General features: G+C 39.0%; 1 protein-coding gene and 1 pseudogene across 1 annotated transcript; both read left to right on the top strand.

Annotated features, from left to right (window-relative positions):
• The first annotated feature begins 930 nt into the window (after nt 1-930).
• Necap1 (NECAP endocytosis associated 1) lies at nt 931-13,627 on the top strand. The gene is made up of 8 exons (XM_020159327.2): nt 931-1,071; nt 6,476-6,576; nt 6,955-7,059; nt 7,876-7,957; nt 9,009-9,117; nt 9,228-9,408; nt 11,477-11,579; nt 11,919-13,627. Exons 1-8 carry the CDS (start codon nt 977-979, stop codon nt 11,965-11,967), a joined length of 825 nt encoding a protein of 274 aa, XP_020014916.2. The 5' UTR covers nt 931-976; the 3' UTR covers nt 11,968-13,627.
• A 152-nt stretch (nt 13,628-13,779) lies between these two features.
• Nucleotides 13,780-20,415, top strand: LOC141424061 (cytochrome c, somatic pseudogene; annotated as a pseudogene).
• The last annotated feature ends 658 nt before the right edge of the window (nt 20,416-21,073 follow it).

Genomic DNA, 21,073 nt, shown 5'->3' on the forward strand with positions numbered 1-21,073 from the left:
CAGTCAATATAATGAAGTGATGAAGACTGCTGCTGGTGTAGTCAGATAAAATGAGATAAACTCTTGGTTTTGCCACTTGCTAATTAAATCATTTTCATGTTCTATTGTTGTAGTAAGTTTACATTTGGCGTGTATGAAAAACATATTTATGGAAAGAGTTCCTTAGTATTTATAGTTATTATAAAATCGGGAGCAAATAGCTGCTATTAGTTCGTTATGCTTTCCGAACTTGTCATGAGTTGATGCCATTTAGACTTTAACAGGTTCAAATTTTTCAGAAGATAATGTTAAGAGTACAGCAAAGTATTTCAACATGTGCTTTTGGAAAATCCCGAAGTCAGGAGGTGACAACAGACAATAAATTAGGCTGGGTGTTTTCAATGTTTAGATGTGGAGGGTAAGGGCTAAGATGCACAAGTGAGGGGCGCACAGGTTCCTCAGTCTGGGATCACTGCGTAGGTAGGACTGCCATCCTTTTCTGTCAGAAAACTAAGGTTAAAAAGTGACTCCAGAGGCAATCGCCTGTAATCCCAAAACTCGGGAGGCTGAGGCAGGGGGACAGAGCTGGAAGCTAGTCTGGGATACATAGTTTGAGAATTTGTCTCAAAAAGCCAAAAAAGTGATTCTTGTAAGAAACTTAGGCAGGTTTCAAGATGGCTCCCGCCCACCTACAGCACCGCGGGCACCTGCCAGGAGCGAGATGGCGCTTTCCTTTACGGTCTTTTCAGTATTTACATAACGTGAGTAATGCACTGGAAGGGCATCCTTGCCATTATCCAAGATGGCTAAACGTGCAGTCTCAACGTTTCCAGTTTCAATATGGCTCCCTTAACCCACGCCTCGGAAGAGGTTAATCTCAGGAACGGAGCGTGTGCGGAAATGACGCAGAGGAAGTGGTCGTGATCGCAATTCCCTCCCACATGTGCCGCCCCCGGCTCTATGCCCCGCCCCCAGCGGCGCGGAGAGCAGAGCCAAGATGGCGACCGAGTTGGAGTACGAGTCTGTGCTATGTGTAAAGCCAGACGTCAGCGTGTACCGGATTCCGCCCCGGGCCTCCAACCGCGGCTACAGGTACCAACCCCGCTGCACTGCCGCACACGCCCAGCCTGTTGGGATGACGTTTGTTTCCGCTGGTGGCACGCTGGTGGCCGCTTGCCATTGCCGCCTCTGGATTTTCACTTTGCTAGTCTATCCTGGGTTGTTATTGTCCGGTTCTCTCGCTCCACATCTACTCTGGACTATTAGGCTTGTTTCTGCCGTTTTTTTTATTTTTAAAGTCACCATTCTGCATCGTTCCCCCTCTCCTCCTCCATCCCTTTGGGACATCCATCTGTTCCCTTTCTTCCACATCCATTCATGCCTGCTCTGTTGCCAGTCACCTTCGGTTCCCTCTCCCCTGCGTCCTTCGGTTTGTAATCCTCCTCCCTCTCTCTCTCTCTCTCTCTCTCTCTCTCTCTCTCTCTCTCTCTCTCTCTCTCTCTCTCTCTTCTCTCTCTCTCTTTCTTTGTGGGCTGGCCATTGTTTGTATGATCTAATTTATCTTATACTGTTACGAAATATCATCCACTATTCGTTTGGTTTTTTTTTTTTTTTTTTTTGCAATGGGCAGAGGTTATGGGCATGTTTTGAAACGGGTATTTTGTTTGTTTTCGTTATATTTTTCTGCAGCGCTGGGCATCGAACCCAGGACATTGCTCATGCTAAGCAAGCGCTCCACCACTGAGCTACATCCCTTATATGTTCCTGGTTATATAGTATCTTGATTATACAGTGTTACATAGTATCCTGATTATATAGAATTATGTAGTATTTTCTGCCTTCCTTTCGACTCACCCTTCTTAACCTCACCTACAGCGTTTTCTCAGTAGGGCCTGACAGCTGTGTGTAATCCAGGGACTGTAAGGGTCCAAGGTGTTGTAGGATATTGTGAAGCTGAAAGAGAATGTGCTGGGTTACATGTTAAAAACTACTGAGTATGAGCCCTGGAGACATAACAGCTGTATAGTTGGGGGAAAATCTCTTTTTAATGTCTCCCAGCCTTAGTTTTCTCATCTGTAAACAGGAAAAAAAAAATGCTAGTATTTACCTTCCCTTCTTAGGGGAGAGTAAAATGAAATCATATAATGGATGTGAAAGAAGGTAGGGTACACTAAATAATTACAACTACAAGATACTGCTCTTACTCCTTTTTCTGACACATTTCACCATAATGAATTTTCTCTTGTTATTTATCATTATCTTTGCTGAAAAGTTAAATGTTCTCCTTAGGTCCATTTTTGTCTCCTTACTAAGCAGTTTATTTGTCATTAATCATTGTACTATGTCCTTGCAGACCTGTGCATTGGGTTTTGTGAGTTGTACCCATTTGGCAAAGGTAGTTCTTCACTCAAGAAGCTATCAGTCAGACCCCAAAATGACTATGAATAAGACCCAGCATGATGGTAGTCACAGGTACTGCATAATTATGACTCATAGTAGACATCACCTTTGAGAAGCCTGGCCTGACCCTTCCATGATGTTTTGGGTATGCTCTCTGTGGGCTTCCACAGCACCCTAATGCTTTTCTCTATCACGGTATTCTTCATCATCTGTTGTAATGAATTATATATTCTCTTTCTCTAGAGTATACTGAACAGAGTGAAGTCTTTTTAAGCTCCATATCGTTAGGGTTTAGCACAGTGTCTGGCAGGTCGTAGTAGACACTCTGTAAATGTTGATTGAAAGAAGAAGTTAGATTATATAGATCAGCCGAACACATATGTTAACTTTGGCTGAACTGCTGAGTAAGGTAGAGTAGTTCATGACTTCCAACTTTAGGAGATAAGACTTCCTAAAGGATACCATACACTGAAGTGGGGTTCTATTCCTTTTCTTCTATTCTAAGCCTTTAAAAACACCTTCTCACCCTCACCCATTTTCATTCTCTACTTTTACCTCCTAGTTTATCCACAGCCTTTATCCTTTTCTACATTGAGTCATCAAAGCAATTTCTTAATTTTTTTCCTTTTCTCATTATCTTTCTGTGTCTTCTATGCTTATTTTTGACATTTCTTGTCCTCCAAGACGTAGTCACTCTTTTAGTATAGTGGATGAGGAAAGCAGAACTAAGTTTGAATTGTGGCTCTTCATTTGACTTGGCTACTTTTGGCAGATCACTTAACTCTAATTTTATTAATAAATGAATATAACAATACTTACCTTACAAGATCCTCTCACAAGAATGAATATAATGCCTGGCACATAGTAGATACTTGATAAATCTTACTTTTTTTTTTTTTTTCTTGGTAGTGCTAGAGATGGAACCCAAGGCCTGCATGTGCTGGGCAAGCTCTTGGCCACTGAGCTACACCCCACTTTTCTTTTTGTCTGCATACATGTTTTAAATTATGAGTGTGATTTGTTCTCTAGGCATAAAACTGAGCGTTTTAGCAGGCTGGAGAAATCTTTCCTTTGAGTGACTAATAAGATCAAAGAGAATAAATGACTTTGATTCACCTAGAATAAGCTGTTGCTTCCCAGACTTTCACTGACCACACTTGTGGACCACAAGAAGGAAAATTTAGGTTGATGAGAAACTTATAAATGAGTAGAAAATGGTTTTTCAATGTATAAAACTTTTTATTCATCACTGCCCTCCTCATCCAGCTATATTATTATTAAATTCTATAGTATGTTTTAAGGTATGCAGAGAATACTGGACTTGGAAATAGTCATTATTACTTTGATCATTGTCTTTTTCTTCATGGGGACTGGTGGTAGATAGGGTTTTCATGGCTGCTGTAAGGTTTAATACAATGTACTGTGGAATTTCACTGTGAATCATTATAATGATTTATATATAAAGCTTTATTGACACAGTAAATGAAAATTTGTGAGGTTAGTTTATAGTATTGTCAGAAGACTAGCAAAACCAAGAGATCTTCAGGCCTGATTTTTGGAGTGGGAGAGGAGTTCAAGACTGAGGAAAACTGCTGCCATCAATATCCATTCACTTACTGAGAACTTGTTAAATATTAGATCTTAGCTACACAAGATTAAAAAAAAAAACACGGAACCTGTCCAAAGAAACACATGCAATAGGCTTATTCTTACTATTTTTAGTAGCCCATTTAACTGTTGGTGGTAAGGCTAGAAAAAGTAATGGCTCATTTAAAAGATTAATAGATTGGCTCTACTCTGGATCAGATTCCAGTACTTGAGATCTCTGACAGCAGAGCATCAAGAACAAAAAGCATGACAAGGGTTTATTTTACAAATCCTGTTCATAACCTCTGCACTTAACTGGCATGCGCAAGGCCCTGGCTTCCATCCCCAGTACCATAATAAAACAAAACCCCAACTTCTGCAACTTTTCATGTTTACTTTCTTTCAGCCCTTTGCTTACTATCTTATTAAACTTACTCTTGTTCAGCTACACCTTATTACTAATTTTATAGCCTACAAGTATTAGCCTTCAGGTTCTTAAGAAATGAATTATTAATAACTTTTATTTTGTCCTTTTGTATACTCCTGGCAAAATAAATCATAAATGCAGTGTTTGTAAAATTGGTCATAAATAATATCTTAGAATTCATTCAAGTTCATGTAAACACAAATTATAAATATTCAGGGTTTCCTAATGTTTTGTAGGCATTCGTGTCTCCATTCCAGATGTCTTTCCTGAACTCCATTCTCATAGCCAAGTGCCTCTGCCTCGTCCTCTCTTCATTCTGTTAACCATCTCAAAGTCAGCATATCCTAAATGATCCTTGATCTTTTTCCCGGATTTGCTCTGCCTGTAGCCTTCTTCATCTCAGTTACTGGCAACTTGTTTGCTCAGGTTAAAAACCTTAGAGTTATCCTTGACGTCTCTTTTTCTCTTCTGCTTCACATCCAACGCATTAGAAATCCTGCTGTGTTTACCTTAAAAATATACCTAGAATCTTGCCGCTTCTGCTACTGTCTCCTCCAAGCCACCAGCATGACTCACCTAGGTTACTCACTAGTCTCTTCACTAATCCCCCTGCTTCAGCCATCATGTTCCTACATCTCTTCTTCACAGAACAAAATAATCCCTTTAAAATATAAGGAAGATTGTTTCATGGCTGCTTCAAACCTGTAATTGCGCCTCTTTTACTCAGAATAATAAGCTTTTCTTTTGATGGCCTGTGAGGCCCTGTCAACGTCTTCCACTTGATTTCTTACTCTGCTTCCTTGCTGTTCTTCAAACATCCCAAGCATATTCCCATCTTAGCACCTTTACACATGCCTAGAATGCTTTTTCTCTAGGTATCTGCTTGTTCTCACTTGTTCTGTATTTTTGCTCACATTTCAGCATGATGAGGCCTAACTTGACCAACCTCTTTTGTGTGTGCGTGTGTGTGTGCGCGTGTGTATGTGTGTGCGTGTGCGCGCGCGTGTGTGTGTGCGTGTGTGTATGTGCGTGTGTGTGTATGTGCGTGTGTGTATGTGCGTGTGTGTGTATGTGCATGTGCGTGTGTGCGCGTGTGCGCGTGTGCGTGTGAGAGAGAGTTTCTTTGTGGGGATGGAATCCAGAGACTGGCATGTGCTTGGCCAAGCACTCCACCACAGAACTACATCCTCAGTCCCTCACCACTCCCTTGAATAGCCTGTCCATCCCAGACTTCCTCATTTGCCTCTTCATTTCCTTTTTATCTCAGCACTTATAACCTTCTAAGTTACTCATTGTGTTGTTTGTTATGTTTCCCATTATTGCCTCTCTTGTATTGGGATGTAAGCCTCATGAGGGGAAGAATGTTTTCTTTACTCTTCTATCCCAAGCACCTAGAATAGTGCCTGACACTTAATGAGCTCCATAAGTATTAGTTGAATTCGTTGAAAGATAATATGGTTAGTGATTTGGGAAGGCTTCTGTTACCACAGTATATTTTATTTAGTGATAGAATTTGTTGTTACTGCAATAAAGCATTTGCAGGATGAAAATAGCATTATTATGTGAAATTTTATTTTTAATTTTTTTGTCTTTTGAGATAGAGTCTCACTGTGTACAGGCTTGCTTGCCTTGAACTCAATGATCCTCCTGCCCCAGCCTCCTGAGTGCTTGGATTACAGGTGTACACCAGCATGCCTGACTTTTTATTTATTCATTTTTGTATGTGCTGGAGATTATACCCTAGCGTATGTTAGGCAAGTGCTTTATTATTGAGCTAATACCCCCAGTTCCAAGAAATTTTATTTTTTTATTGCTTTTATTTGTACTTTTACATATTTTTCTTGATACTTAATAGATGCTAAGATTGTCTGGCCATAACATTGCTTTTTTATTTGCTTTAGACTATATGTAACATGAGGCATCTATGTAAGGTGATCATGAGGTAGTCTTATTGATTTACAAGGTGGAAAGAATAGGCAGTCTAGGACAGGGAAATTGAAATATGGCAAATGATTTTTGGGTAGGTTTAGTGTATTAAAGAGATTTATCTGAGGCCTGAGGCTTCCCATTTTCCTGTCCTAGGGCATCTGACTGGAAATTAGACCAGCCTGATTGGACTGGTCGCCTGCGAATCACTTCAAAAGGGAAGATTGCCTATATCAAACTTGAAGATAAAGTTTCAGGTAAAGTGCAGGTGACCCTCTTAACACCTTAAGGATATTATTGGTTTGATGTGCATTTTTTTTTAAAAGCAGTACTGGGTTTTAGACTCAGGGCTTTGTGCTTGTTAAGCAGGTGCTTTACCACTTGAGCCACGCCCCCAGCCCTTTTTGCTTTAGTTATTTTTCAGATAGGGTCTCACATTTTTGCCTGGGGTTGGCTTTGAACAATGATGCTCCTTTCTGGGCCTCCCATATAGCTGGGATCTCAGGCACATGCCACCATGCCTGGCTGTGCTTTTATAAGTACCTTCCAATTGTGGGCTGGAATGGAAATACGTATTAATTGGAGTTCTAGCTTTTTGATTTCTTTGCACAAAGAGGTCTTTTTCTTATCTGTAGGGGAGCTTTTTGCCCAAGCACCAGTAGAACAGTATCCTGGTATTGCTGTGGAGACAGTGACAGATTCCAGCCGCTACTTTGTAATCCGGATCCAGGATGGTACTGGTAAGGGATCTGGGATTGTGAATGGGATGAGGTTAGGAAAGTAGTCAATGCACTTCAATGAAATTTTATCCTGATTGCATTTTTCTCTTCCTCTTTCTTGAAAGTTAGTATAGTTGATGAAGGAGAGGATTAACAAGTTATTTGCAATAATAAGAACACAAGTTCAAGATGTGGTAGTTAATAGGTAGGATTACCTATGAACACATTTTGCTTATTTATTGTTTTCAGTGGTTTTTGGTGAGACTCTTGAATCATTTGTTTCTAGGGAAGTAAATCTTAGTCATTTCTTCATAGGTTATACCAGGCTACCAACCAGAGACAAGTAATAATCATTTTAGGTTTCATAGGTCAAATAGTCTTTTTACTTATCTATTTATTTATTTATTTATTTATTTTTTGTGGTTCTGGGTTTGGACTCAGGGCCTACACCCTGAGCCACACCACCAGTCCTTTTTTTGTGAAGGGGTCTTTTGAGATAGGGTCTTGCGAACTATTTTGCTTAGGCTGGCTTTGAACCATGATCCTTCGTGAGCCACTGGTGCCAGTCTCAAATAATCTTTGTTGCAGCTATTATACTTAGTTTTGCTGTTGCAGTATCACAGCAGCCATAGACAATTTGCATCCAAATTGAAGTTTCTTGTTTATAAAAACAAGCTGTGGAAGGATTTTACCTGTGGGCTGTATGTAATTTCTTGACTGCTGGTCTGTCAGCAAATGTATCACGTTCACCACCTTTGTGTAGTTGGGTAAGCAATATGTTTCATTGGGCGGACATTTTCATATAGAATCCAATCTGGGTATTACTGTCTTTCACAGGGCGGAGCGCGTTCATTGGCATTGGATTCACAGACCGGGGAGATGCCTTTGACTTTAATGTCTCTTTGCAAGATCACTTCAAGTAAGTGAAGCTTGTCCTCAGTTATAGCTTAAATGGTTAAGGGAGCACACTTCTCAGTTGAATGGGTGCTGTCTCTTTTGCCTCCTCATTTCTTTGTTTGTTAATCTTGTTCATTATGAATATAAATTGCCCCATTTACTTCTGTTTCCTGAAGTCATCTTTGTGTCTGTTCTGTTTCCTTTCCACATAGACTATAACATATCTTAGATACCTTGTACAATGGTTTGTGATGATGCTTATATGCTTTTTTCTCTTTTAAAGGGTACTGGTGTTTGAACTCAGGGCCTCCTGCTTGCTAGCCAAGCACTCCACCACTTGAGTCACACCTCCAGCCATTTTTGCTGTAGGTTATTTCTCAAACAGGGTCTTGTATTTTTGCCTGTACCACCTTGAACTACATAGCTGGAATCTTTGGCATAGCTGGGATTTCAGATGTGTGCCACCATGCCCAGTTTTGTTGAGATGGGAGTCTCACTAGTTTTTTGCCTGTGCTGACCTTGAACAGTGATCCTCTCTTTCTGCCTTCCAAGTAGCTGGGATTATAGATATGAATTGCTGCACTTGGCCTTATGCTCCAATTCTGTTACCTTATGTAGTTGATGTGTTTTTTGCACCTGCGTTTCTTCAGCCTACCTGATTTTGGTGCAACCATGGTGGATAGTACCATGTATACTGTCAGCTTCCTAGCTCAAGGACAGGCATACCTCTGCCTTTTTGCTTCAGGATGCTCTGAAGTTGTGGAAGGCCACTCAGCACAAGCGTAACCTGCAAGAACTAAGAAACTAAGAAAACCTACTTTGGTGTGGCACTCGGCCATGATGGGAATTAGTGGCTAAATGCTTCTTGGGAGGGACAGGTCTGCGATACATTCTGTGTGGTTCCTCAGAGGGTCCTCAGTGGCCTCTTTCTTGGCTTTTTTTCCTTTCCTTTTTTCTACTCTTCATGGTCCCTCATTTCACTTTCTGGAATTGTGTTTCTTATAAACCAAATATATCCAGATTTATGTGTTAGATTCTATTTTTAACTAAGATAACTTACTGTCTTCCTAAAGGTGGGTAAAGCAGGAATCTGAGATTTCCAAAGAATCTCAGGAAATGGATAATCGTCCCAAGTTGGACCTAGGCTTCAAGGAAGGGCAGACCATTAAGTTGAGTATTGGGGTGAGTGTGTTTCTTTAAAATTTTTATTCTGTTTTTCTATAATTCTGTGACATCCCTCTCGGATTCACTCCCTCTCCCTTTTTTTTTTCCCCCTCTTTTCTCTTTTGTAGAACATTACAACGAAGAAAGGAGGTACTTCCAAGCCCAGAACTGCAGGATCTGGAGGCCTAAGCTTACTACCACCTCCACCTGGAGGCAAAGTCACTATTCCTCCACCATCCTCAGTTGCCATCAGCAATCATGTCACCCCACCACCCATTCCAAAATCTAACCATGGAGGTAGTGATGCAGGTAAATATAGTAGCCTTGACTAAAAAACTGTATTTTAACACTTTAATAAGGTAACACCTATTTGCCAAGGAGAATGTTCCTGTTTTTGCTTGGAAACAGTTGTTGGGAAAAGACAAGGTGATTCTTTCAAGGGAGTAGAGTTTTCTGGTGAACTGAGTCATGGTATCTAGTAGGGTTTTTTGTCAGAAAACAGGCGATTGTTAAACAGGCTTACTTCCTTCATTGTTCATTGGTTAGATGCTACTAGGCATGTGCGTCAGATGAACCAAGATTGTGGGGATTGTGGTCATGGCTCTGCTACCTTACATCTGACTGCAGTCTGCAAATACTGCCTGTGTTCTTTGAGTCTCAGCTCCCTTATATGTAAAATGAAAAGGAAAAACACTCCAGAATGGTAAGGTTAAATGATCTATAGCACCTAGCACAGTTTTAGAACATAGTAGCCATTTAGTAAATTGTTATTTCTTAGTCCATTCCATTTCTTCAGATAGGCAATTGGGAATAAAAAACACATTTAAGTTTGTGTGTATATTTATGTTCTCCCTTACCATATGGTGAAAAAAGGAACAGATGCAGTTATATCTTCCCATTTGGAAAATGAGAACATTAGGGCCAGGCGTGGGTAGTGTATGCCTGTAATCCCAGCTGTATGGAAGGTGGAGATTTGTGAGGATTGTGGTTCAAGGCCAGCCCTGCAAAAAGTTAGTAAAACCCATGAACCAACAAGCTTGGTATTGTGATGTATGTCTGTGATTCCATTATACAGAAGGCACAAATAGGTGGATCATGTTCTGAGGCCAGCCCTGGGCCTTCAGATAAGAACCTATCTGAAAAATAACTAAAGGCAAAAGGATTGGAGGCATGGCTCAAGTGGTAGAGCTCCTGTCTAGTACACATGAGGCCCTGTGTTCAAATACCAGTACTGCCAATTAAAAACAAATGATAAAAATGAGAAAATTAGAACTCAAAGGAATTTTCTTAAGATTAGAGAACCAGCCGGGATCATTGGCTCACTGATCATCCTAGCTGCCTGAGAGGCAGGGATCAGGAGGATTGCTGTTTGAAGTCAGCTTGGGCAAATAGTTTGCAGACCCTGTCTCGAAAAAACCCATCACAAAAAAGGGACTTGTAGAGTGGCTCGAGGTATAGGCCCTGAGTTCAAGTCCCATTACTGAAAAAAAAGAGAACCAGCTGTTAGAATCCAGGAATTTTAATTTAATATATTGGACAGTGCATGCAGATCAGTTTTTGAATTGATTGCTAAGGGTAAGCTTTCTCTTTCTGGAATTTTGGGGGCAAAAATGTAGCCCACTGCTTTTGCTAAGTGTCACCAGAAGGCATGAGGAATTGTATCTAAAATTTTTTTTTAAACTTTTTGTTTTGAGATAATTGTAGATTCACATGTAATTGTAAGAAATAACGCAAAGAAATCTTGTCTGCCCTATGTCTATTGTCCCTCAATGGTAACGTCTTACAAAAACTACCATTGAATATCACAATCAGGAAATTGACATTAAAACTATTAATCTTACTTAGATTTCACTAGCTGTGTGTTTTCCTTTATGTGTACATGTATGTGTCTTTAGCTTCATACGGTTTTGTCATGTAGGTTCATAGAGTAACCGTTACAGGCTACAGAGCAGTTCATCACTATGAGGGTCCTATGTAACCATACCCATCTGCCTCCTAGCCTTCCATTCCCCATCCCTCACCTTTGCCAACCACTAATCTGCTTGCTCTCTATACAAATCTGTCACTTTAAGAATGTGTATAAATGGGATTATACAGTGTGTAGCTTTTTGGAATTGGCTTTTTTTTCACTTAGTGTGATTTTTCTTGAAATTCATCAAAATTATTGTGTATATCAGTAGTTTTTCTCTTTTTATTGCTGAGCAGTATTCTATGAAATAGATGAGCTGTAATATGTTTAACTATCACTCAAGGAAGGATGTCTGGGTTATTTCCAGCATTTGGCTATTACACACAAAAGATGCTCTGACATTTTGTGTTTTCAGCTCCAAGATTGTTATGTTTCTCCTTTTCTTTTTATTCCTTACTGTGTGTTCAGATATCCTTTTAGATTTGGATTCTCCTGTTCCTGTTACAACTCCAGCACCAGCTCCAGTTTCTACAAGCAATGACTTGTGGGGAGACTTCAGCACCGCATCCAGGTAGTGGGCACAGTGTACCCAGCATACTCTCACTCAAGGTGTAGAGGGTATAGATAGTCAGATGCAACTTTGATCTGGAAAGCGGAGGATTTTCAGGTCATAGAGAGTCTTTTATAGGAGTCCTGGGGAAGGAAATGTAGGAATGCTGGTGATTATAGGAGACAAAAGTGGTAGGGTGAGGTTTGAGTGGAATATTTCAGGCCTTGGTAAGTAGAATTTCTTTGAAGTGTGGTTTCAGAAATTTCTTGAAAAAATAGTTTCTTAGAAACTATTAAGTAAAGAATGGCATAGTTACTCTAACATTATGTCTGGCTTTTTCTCTGTTCTCCTGTCTTTCAGCTCTGTTCCGAACCAGGCACCACAGCCATCCAACTGGGTCCAGTTTTGAATAGCAGTGGCAGGACATTACGGACAGACTTGAAGAATATAAATGACCTTGAGGGCACCAATCTATGAGGGAGGTTAGGAACCCCTTCATTCCCCAGACCAAAATTAATGGACAATCTTTTTTATAACTTCTCCATTGCATTGAAGCTGTTTTTTGTTACTCCCCTATGTTGCTACTTGCTGTACAGCCAAGAGAGTATCTGTTATTTTCTGCTTTATTACCAAGGCAGGAGAATAGTGAATCTTACCATACTTCTGGCTGATTATGCAGGGTTGAAAAGGCCAGTCAGTGTCTTTTTGAGAGGGAGTGACCTCTAACATCTGTAAAAATCTTCTTTTAAATTCTTAAACTTATTTCAGAATCATCTCATGACCCTTGCGTTGCTCTTTGTGAAGCCCAATTTAGCAATTTTGGGGGAGACAGAAGCCTTGAAACTTGCTTCTCTATTCACGTAAAACTAACAATGGGCAGGCCACCCTCAGTATTTAAAGATTCAGAGTTTTGATAGGGGTAGGTTTGTAGAAAGATTCGTGTCCTGAGTTTCTTCTATATAGCTTCCTTCAGACTTTTCCTATTCAGAGAACATCCAGTGCTGGGTGCAGCTTCATTGCCCTCTTGTGTGTTTACATGTCTCTCCTGTGATAAGAGGGTTGTTTTGGTGGCACCTTCACTATTCTCTGTTTGTTGAATAGTGCAACATCTTTGACCAGGGGGTGTTTCGGGGATTAAGGAGGTTCAAGGGACTGTGCTTCCCAAGTTATATTGTATAGAAGTGCTTAATTTCTTGCAGCTCCATGTAGTTGCTGAAGCACAGAAGTAATCTGTATTCACTCTTTATTTGACCTAAATTTGGAGAGTTTAGAGTTCTTAATCTTGTCTGTAGAGCAGAGAGGTGGAAGCGCTTAACTTTCTTTCAGTACCCACATTGCCTTGCTGCCTGGGCATCTGACCCTTTTCTATAAACATTGCTTTTTCAGTCCATCTGGCTCTTCAATAGAAAGCTGCTGTTTTATTTATATTGTCATTTATGAAGGAAATTGGAGGGTCACAGCTTTACTTAGGAGAGGTTTTTGCTCCAGGCTTTGATATCCACCAGCTAGGGTATCTTAAGCAGGTTGCTGGTCCACTACTTTCCTTTCCTTTGCCCCATAATTCCTTTTACAATACTGTGAAGAGAGTTCCCCTATCAGATAAGTGGATACTATCTATTTTGCTTGTTAATGGGCAATTTTGAGGATTAATGGGAAGATATAATTTCTTCCCTTAGCAGCTACTTGGAGAGGTACATTCTGGCTGATGGGGGTCCTTACATTTAGTTTCAAAACATACAGTTTCTCCTGTATTTCCTTCTTAACTTTTCTAACTTTGGGTCCAGTTTTTTCATTGTCTCCCCTTCCAGGCAGCTCTATTCTTACAGAGCCATGGCAGGACATTTTAAAATTCCAATAGAAAACACTAAAAGAAAACTCTGTAGAATCACTAGTGACTACTAAGAACCTATTTTCTCAATCTTCCTCCATGTTGTGTTCTTTGTATTCTTGAGATGATAATATATTATGTATTTGAATTGCTGAAAAATTGAAAATGGAGTTTAAGATATATGTATATAAAGCATATGCTGTATTGGTGCAATAATGATAATTAAAAATATGGAAAAAGGTGTTTATTTTTATTTTAATTTATTTAATTACTTTTTAATATAATTGGCAGTACAAATGGGTCAGTAGGTAATAAGAGGACATAAATATTTGTTACTTTTTTTTTTTTTCTTTTAAAGTAGAGCTTTTAGGAAATTGAGAGTAGACAAGCACCAGTGGCTCATTCCTGTAATCCTAGCTACTCAGGAGGTGGAGAGCAAGAGGATCACGGTTCAAAGCCAGCCCAGGCAAATAGTTGGCAAGACCTATCTTGACAAAACTCATCACTAAAAAAGGCTAGTGGAATGACTCAAGTGATAAGAGCACCTGCCTAGCAAGTATGAGGCCCTGAGTTCAAACCCCAGTGCTGCCAAAAAAAAAAAAAAAGCAGGTTGAGACTCATGGTTCTAAACTGACAGAGCACTCATTGTAGTAAATGAATATTTATCATTTACCACTTTAGCTCTTGGTATAGTTAATTTCATTTCCCTTAAATTATCTTTATGACTAAGACCAACTCTCATGTTCCAGAACTGTAATCAGAAATGAAAGGGTTTATTGTAAGAGAACTAGAGTCAGAGTCATAGACTTTGGAAACCAGAAGAGATCTTGAGGTTCTCAGTGATTGTCACAGGAGGTGAATCAGAATAACATGGGTGCAGTAGACCTGCCTTAAAAGAGGTGCTAAAGGCTGGGTATGATGGCTTACATCTGAATCCTACTTACCTGGGAGGCAGAGATTGAGAAGGTTGCAGTTAGAAGCCAGCCCAGGCAAAAAGTTAATGAAATTCCATCTTAGTAAGCCAGGCATGGTGGTACATGTCTGTGGTCCCAGGTATGCAGGAGATGGTAGTAGACTGCTGCCTGCAGCTGGCCCTGGACAAAAATAGGGCACCCTACCTGAAAAACAGCTAAAGTAAAAAAGGGCTTGGGCATGGCTTAAATGGTATAGTGCCTGCCTAGCAAGCTGGAGGCCTCAAACCCCAGTACTACCAAAAAACAAACAACAAAAAAAAAACCCACCAAAACTTTCTAAAAAGGTTCTTCAATCTAAATAAAAAAGCTGCTAATTAATATGAAAACATGAAACTGTAATACTCTGGTAAATGTAAGTAGATTTAGAATAATACTGTGGTGGTATTATAAAAATTACTTACATCTCTAGTAAAAGGTTAAAGGACAAGAATATTAAAAATTTAAACTACAATTATTTGTTTGTTACAAAATATAAAAATACAAATTTATCAAAAAACATGGGAGGGGAAGTGAAAGAGTTTCTGTATGTGATTGAAGTTTTCAGCTTGAAATAGATTCTTAAGTTTTTTATAAGCCTTATGTTAACCACAAAGCAAAAGCTTGTATTAGATGTACAGAAATATATAGGAATCAAAGCACCACAGAAAACCATCAAATCAGAATGGAGAGGAAGAAAGGAATATAAGATCCATAAAACAACTGGAAAGCAACAAAATACTAATGGCGAGTCCTTGCTTACCAATAATTGCTTTGAATGCGAATGGACTAAATTCTCCAATCAAGACACAGAATGGCTGAATGGATTAAAAAAAATGACCCAACCATATGCTAGCTAAAAGATACTCACTTGAATTTTACTTTTACTTTTACTTTTTTCTTATGGTGTTAAGGATTGAACCAGGGCTTTGAGCATGTTAGACATGCCCTCCACCATTGAGCCATATCCCCAGCCCTTAGTTTTTTGAGACAGAATCTCAGGTTGCTTAGGCTGACCTTGAACTCACAATCCTGCCTCAGTCTCCTTAGTGCTGGGATTACAGGTAAGAGCCACCACACCCAGCTCACTTGATTTTTAACGACACAGACTGAAAGTGAGGCGTGGAAAAAGATACTCCATGCAAATGAAACAAAAGAGACAGGGATAGATAGCTATACTTGTCAAAGTAGATGATGTCAAAAACTAATGAGACAAGGTCATTATGTAAGTACAAAGTGGTCAGCTTATCAAGAGGATTATGACAACTGCAAATAGACATACACGTACCAAAGTATGTAAAACAAATTAACATTAGAAGGGAGAAATAGGCAGCAATATAATAATAGCAGGTGACTTCAATCACATTCTCAAGTGCACAGGAAACATTGTTCAAGACAGGACATGTTAGGCCGCAAAACAGATTTCAGATGACTGAAACTGTCTCAAGTTATTTTTTTCTGATTACAAATGGTACGAAGCTAAAAATAACACAAAGCAAAGCGGAAAATTCATAAAAGTGATAATTAGCCATATTCCTGAACAACCAAATGGGTCAAAGAAGGAATCAAAAAGGAAATTAAGGGCCTGGGAGAGTAGTTCAGTGGTAGAGCATTGCCTAGTATGTGTGAGGCTGTAGGCTTGACCCCCAGCATCATTAAAAAAAAAAAAAAAAAACTTTGGGCTGGGTGTGATTGCATACCTGTAATCTTAGCTACTTAAATGGTGGAGATTAGGAGGATTGCAATTTGAGGCCAGCCTGGGCAAAAAGTTAACAAGACCTTATCCAAAAAACTAAAGCAGCATTGGAAGTGTGGCTCAAGTGGTAGAAGAGCTTCTGCTTTGGGAGCTCCTGCAAGTGTGAAGCCCTGAGCTCAAACCCCAGTTGCATACATAACGCACACACAAAAGCCAAAAAGCTGGTGGTGTGGCTTGAGTGATAAGAGTGCTTGTTAAGCAAGTATGAGCCTTGAGTTCAAACCCAGTACCACCACCCCCCCAAAAAAAAAAAAATCTTGAGACGTGAAAATGGAAAGAAACAGCATATTAAACCTACTGGAGATAGCAAATGAAAATTCTAAGCAGGAAATTTATGGTGATAAGTGCCTACATTAGGAAAAAGGGGCTGGAGGTATGATTCAAGTGGTAGAGTGCTTGCCTAGCCAAGCACAAGGCTTGAGTTCAAATCCCAGTACTGCCAAAACAAGAAGAAATAAAAATATCTTGAATGACCTAATGTTCTACTTTAAGGACCTAGAAAAAGAACAAAGAGCCCAAAGTTAGTAGAAGGAAGGAGTAAGAAAAATCACAGTAGAAATAAGTGACTAGTTTTTTTAGAGACTAGAAAACTTCAACACAATCAAGGCCAGATACCATAAGCTCAGAGCTAATATCCTCAAAAGTGAAAAACTGAAAGTTTTTCTCTAATATTAAGTACAGGATGAGGATACCCACTCTCACTACTTCAACAGAGTATTGGCAATTGCAGCTAGAGAATTAGGAAAGATAAATGACTGAAATTGGAAAGGAAGAAGTGAAATTGTCTGTCTGTGGGAGCTACAATGCTATTAGAAAATCTATATATAAAGACTGCCAAAAAACCAGAAATAAGAAATGCAGTGAAGTTGCAGGATCTAAAGTGAACAAAGAAAAATTAGCATTTCTCTACATTATTGATCATCTCTGAAAAACAAAACAAAACCCTATTTAGCCTCAAAAAGGGTAAAATCCTTAGGAATAAGCTTAGCTAAGGAGATAAAAGATGTGTACAATAAAAGCTATAAAATGATTAAAGAAATTGAAGAAGACAAATCTTGTTTATGGACTGGAAGAATTAATATTGTTAAAATATTCATACTACCTACCCAGAGCAATCTACAGAATCAAAGCAATCTCTATCAAAATTCCTTCACAGAAATAAAAATTCTAAACCTTGTATGGAACCATAAAGGACCCTAAATAGCCAAAGTAATCTTGAGCAAAAAGAGCAAACCATTAGACATCACAATTTCCAATTCCAAGCTATGTTATAAAACTACAGTAATCAAAGCACAATTGTGTGCATAAAAATAGGCCCATAAAACAGAATAGAGAGCTCATAAACTCATACACATACAGCCAACTAATTGTTGACGAACCAAGAGTTCACACCGTGGGGTGTGGGGAGGGGAAGGACATAGCTGATTCTTCAGTAAATGGTCTTGGGAGAACTATGTATCTACATGCAAAAAAAAAAAAAAAAAAAGGAAATGGGACCTTTCCCTTACACATACACAAAATTAATTCAAAATAGATTAAAGAGTTACATGTAAGACCTGAAGCCATAAAACTCTTACAAGAAAACAGGAAAGGCTTCTTGATGTTGGTCTTGGCAATGATGTTTTGGATATGTGGAGTACACAGTGAAAAAAAGTTGGCAAACTACATACTAATAAGGGATTAGTACCCCAAATACATAAGGGATTCATACCATTTAAAAGCAAAAATAGTCAAATAACATGCTTAAAAAATGCACAAAGGACCTGTGTTATGTAGCTTTGAAATGATTTCAAATACCTGCTTAAGTATGTGAGCAACATGTTTTGTTGAGTGACATGTTTTGCTTTAATAAGAACTTTTTCCCCTCCTATGAGAATGTTATATTCTACCTTATCAAGCCACACGTGAGTTATTGACCTTAACTACTGGCCCCCAAAACACAAACTTAAGACTTTGACAGACAGTTTGAAAGCTTAGGCTGTGGCATTGGTGGTACTCTATGCCACCCTTCCAGACATTCCCTGAAATCCCCATAAAGCTTGTTAGCTTTAGGGGACCTTGTGTGCTATGGTGGATCTTTACTATGTTGGTCAGAATGTCTCCCAGGAACCTCTAGAAAGCTATGCCTCAAATTTGGGTTAGACTTTACCTCCATAGAGTCCTGCTTCTGATCTTAATTGAGAAACTTAGACTTTAATAATGGGGTTATAATCAAAATTGGAACTCACATATAACCTATGTGGTTAATGTGTTTCCTCTATAAAGTGTATTCCCTCTGAGATACATTCTTGTTATTCCTCTCCACTTTATTGTGAAAAGGAGAAAAAAAAAAAAACCCTCTGGAAAGAAACCATATGATTCACAAAATCAGTAGTATTAAAAAGTCAAAAGATACAAGTGTTGATGAAAATGTGGAAAAAAGGGAGTCCTTTTATACCATTGATAGGAAAGTAAGTGGTACAGCCATTATGAATAACAGTTTGGAGTTTCCTTAAAAAAAAAAAAAAAAGAACTTCCATGTGACCCAGACTGGGTATATATCCCAAGGAAATAAAATCACCACATTAAAGAGACACCTGTACTCCTATGTTCATTGCAGCATTATTCACAATAGTCTCAAGATAATGGAAACAACCTATGAGTTTGCTGACAAATGAATGGATATAGAAAATGTATATATACAATGGAATATTATACACCCTTAAAAAAGAAGGAAATCCTGCTAAACTCATAGAAATTCCATCAAACTCATTGAAACAGTAATGTGGTAATCAAGGGCTAAGTGGTGAGGATAAAAGGAGATAATACGCAAAGGGTACCAACCTTTAGCTATGAGACAGTGAGTATTGGACCGCATGGTAACTATAGTTAATAATAAGGTATTGTGTACTGGAAACTTGCAGAGAGTAGATCTCAAATGCTCTCAACACAAGAAGCCACAAATGTGAGATGATGTTTAATTTCACTTGATTTTGATCGTTTCAGAATATTATGGTCCTGAAATATATGCAATTTTACTAGTCAGACCTCAATATAGGTAAGAAAAAGAGTACATATTTTAAGTAACACACACTGCTCTCTCCTGAGGTTCTGATACAGCTTTCCCCTCCTACAGTGAGTGCTATGGTAGATGTGTTCCTAAGACTCATGAGTTGGAAAATTAATCCCCAGTGCAACAGCGTTGGGAGGTGTAGTCTAAGAACAGATGATTAGTCATGAGGACAGAACCCTCATGGCTGCATTAATGTTGTAATGGGTGTAGGTTAGTTATCAAGAGAGTGGACTTGTTATAAAAGCAAGTTGGCCCTCTGTGGATGTTTCACTCTTGCCCTTTTGCTTTCTGCTGTGGGATGACAAAGGTCCTTGACAGTGGTTGACAGCATGCTCTTGGACTTCCAACCTCCAGGACTTTGAGCCAAATAAACTTAATTGTTTATAAATACCCAGTCTGTGTATTCTGTTATAGCAGCAGAAAGGGACTAAAACATCAGGGCTGTGATTTCCCAAATGGTGACTTTCCTTGTCTTTACTGCAATTCTGAGGCATTGCCTTTGATAGAAGTGTATCATAAACCTTAGGTTTTTGAAAGGGGGAAAATGTGGACACGATCCTAGATGAATTCCCTCAATTGTATTTGATGTGTTCTTTCACTGTTGGAATGTGAACCTGTATCATGCCTCACTTACTGCATTCTAATAACTTTTAGGTAGTCTGCTCGCCTCTAGCTTTCTTACCTGTTACCACCAGAATAATCTTTCTGAAACAAAGCTCTGCTCACATTCCTTACTCCCTTACTCATTGCCTTTAACGATTCTTTGCTTACAGCATAAAGTCTTAAAATATTGTTCTATCCTCAGATCTCAGTTTTCCCCTTCACTTACAACATTGTCCAGCAAACTAGTCATTCTTCAAAATCACGAAGGGAGAGAGCAAGGTGTCTGGCTTTTGGGTAATTCCTTTGTCATGATAGCATCAAAAGAACAAATTCAAGATGGGTGATGTTGAGAAAGGCAAGAAGATTTTTGTTCAGGAGTGTGCCCAGTGCCATACAGTGGAAAAGTGAGGCAAGCACAAGACTGGGCCAAATCTCCGTGGTTTGTTTGGGTGCAAGACAGGTCAGGCCACTGGATTTTCTTACACAGATGCCAACAAGAACAAAGGCATCACCTGGGGAGAGGACACACAGATGGAATCCCAAAAAGTACATCCCTGGAACAAAAATGATCTTCTCTGGCATTAAGAAGAAGGGAGAAAGGGCACACTTGATAGCTTATCTCAAAAAGGCTACCAATGAGTAATAGCCACTGCCTTATTTATTACAAAACAGAATGTCTTGTGGCTTTTTTATGTGTACCATAATTTAATCTCACACCACCATAGTTCAGATTATGAATGACTGACATAATATTTTTGTTGGACAGTCCTAATTTAAGTAAAATAGACTTGTAGTTAAGTGAATGTGGTCTTTTAAAAAAAATTCCATTTAAGTAAATACTATCACTGTTTTCCCTTTCTAAACATATGATTAGACTTAATTAGTAATGTTCAACTTTTCACAGATGGGGAATGCCATCTCAAAACCTAGTAATGATTGGTTTTATATTTGCATTATGTAATTGGTTGTGTGATGTTTAAATGCTGGGAAATTCCCTTCACTATCTCAGAACCAAGCAAGACTCACCTGTGTTTCAATTTGTGATCATTTGTCTGTTAAAGACAGTATTGAAGGTAAGGAAGCGATGTCTGTATTTTTGGTCTTGACTGCTAATTTAAATAGAATTCCCTGTATTTAAAATGCTATCTTTTACTTACTAACAGGCACTTTAGTGTGGTTTATGTATAATATCAAATAAAGAATATTTAACATTTCTCACACAAAAAAATCTTGAATGTTGGGCTTGGGGGCCTGGCCCAAGTGGCAGAGTGCCTGTCTAACAAGTGCAAGGCCCTGAGTTCAAACCCCAATACTGCAAAAACAAAA

Source organism: Castor canadensis, chromosome 6 (assembly GCF_047511655.1).
Source record: "Castor canadensis chromosome 6, mCasCan1.hap1v2, whole genome shotgun sequence".
Classification (NCBI taxonomy): Eukaryota; Metazoa; Chordata; class Mammalia; order Rodentia; family Castoridae; genus Castor; species Castor canadensis.

What these genes read in the sequence shown, in the direction of transcription:
- Necap1 (XM_020159327.2), top strand. Translation starts at nt 977, where the DNA reads ATGGCGACCGAGTTGGAGTACGAGTCTGTGCTATGTGTAAAGCCAGAC. An exon ending in ACTTGAAGATAAAGTTTCAG is followed by an intron (nt 6,577 to 6,954) that starts GTAAAGTGCAGG and finishes TCTTATCTGTAG; the next exon opens with GGGAGCTTTTTGCCCAAGCA. An exon ending in TCTTTGCAAGATCACTTCAA is followed by an intron (nt 7,958 to 9,008) that starts GTAAGTGAAGCT and finishes GTCTTCCTAAAG; the next exon opens with GTGGGTAAAGCAGGAATCTG.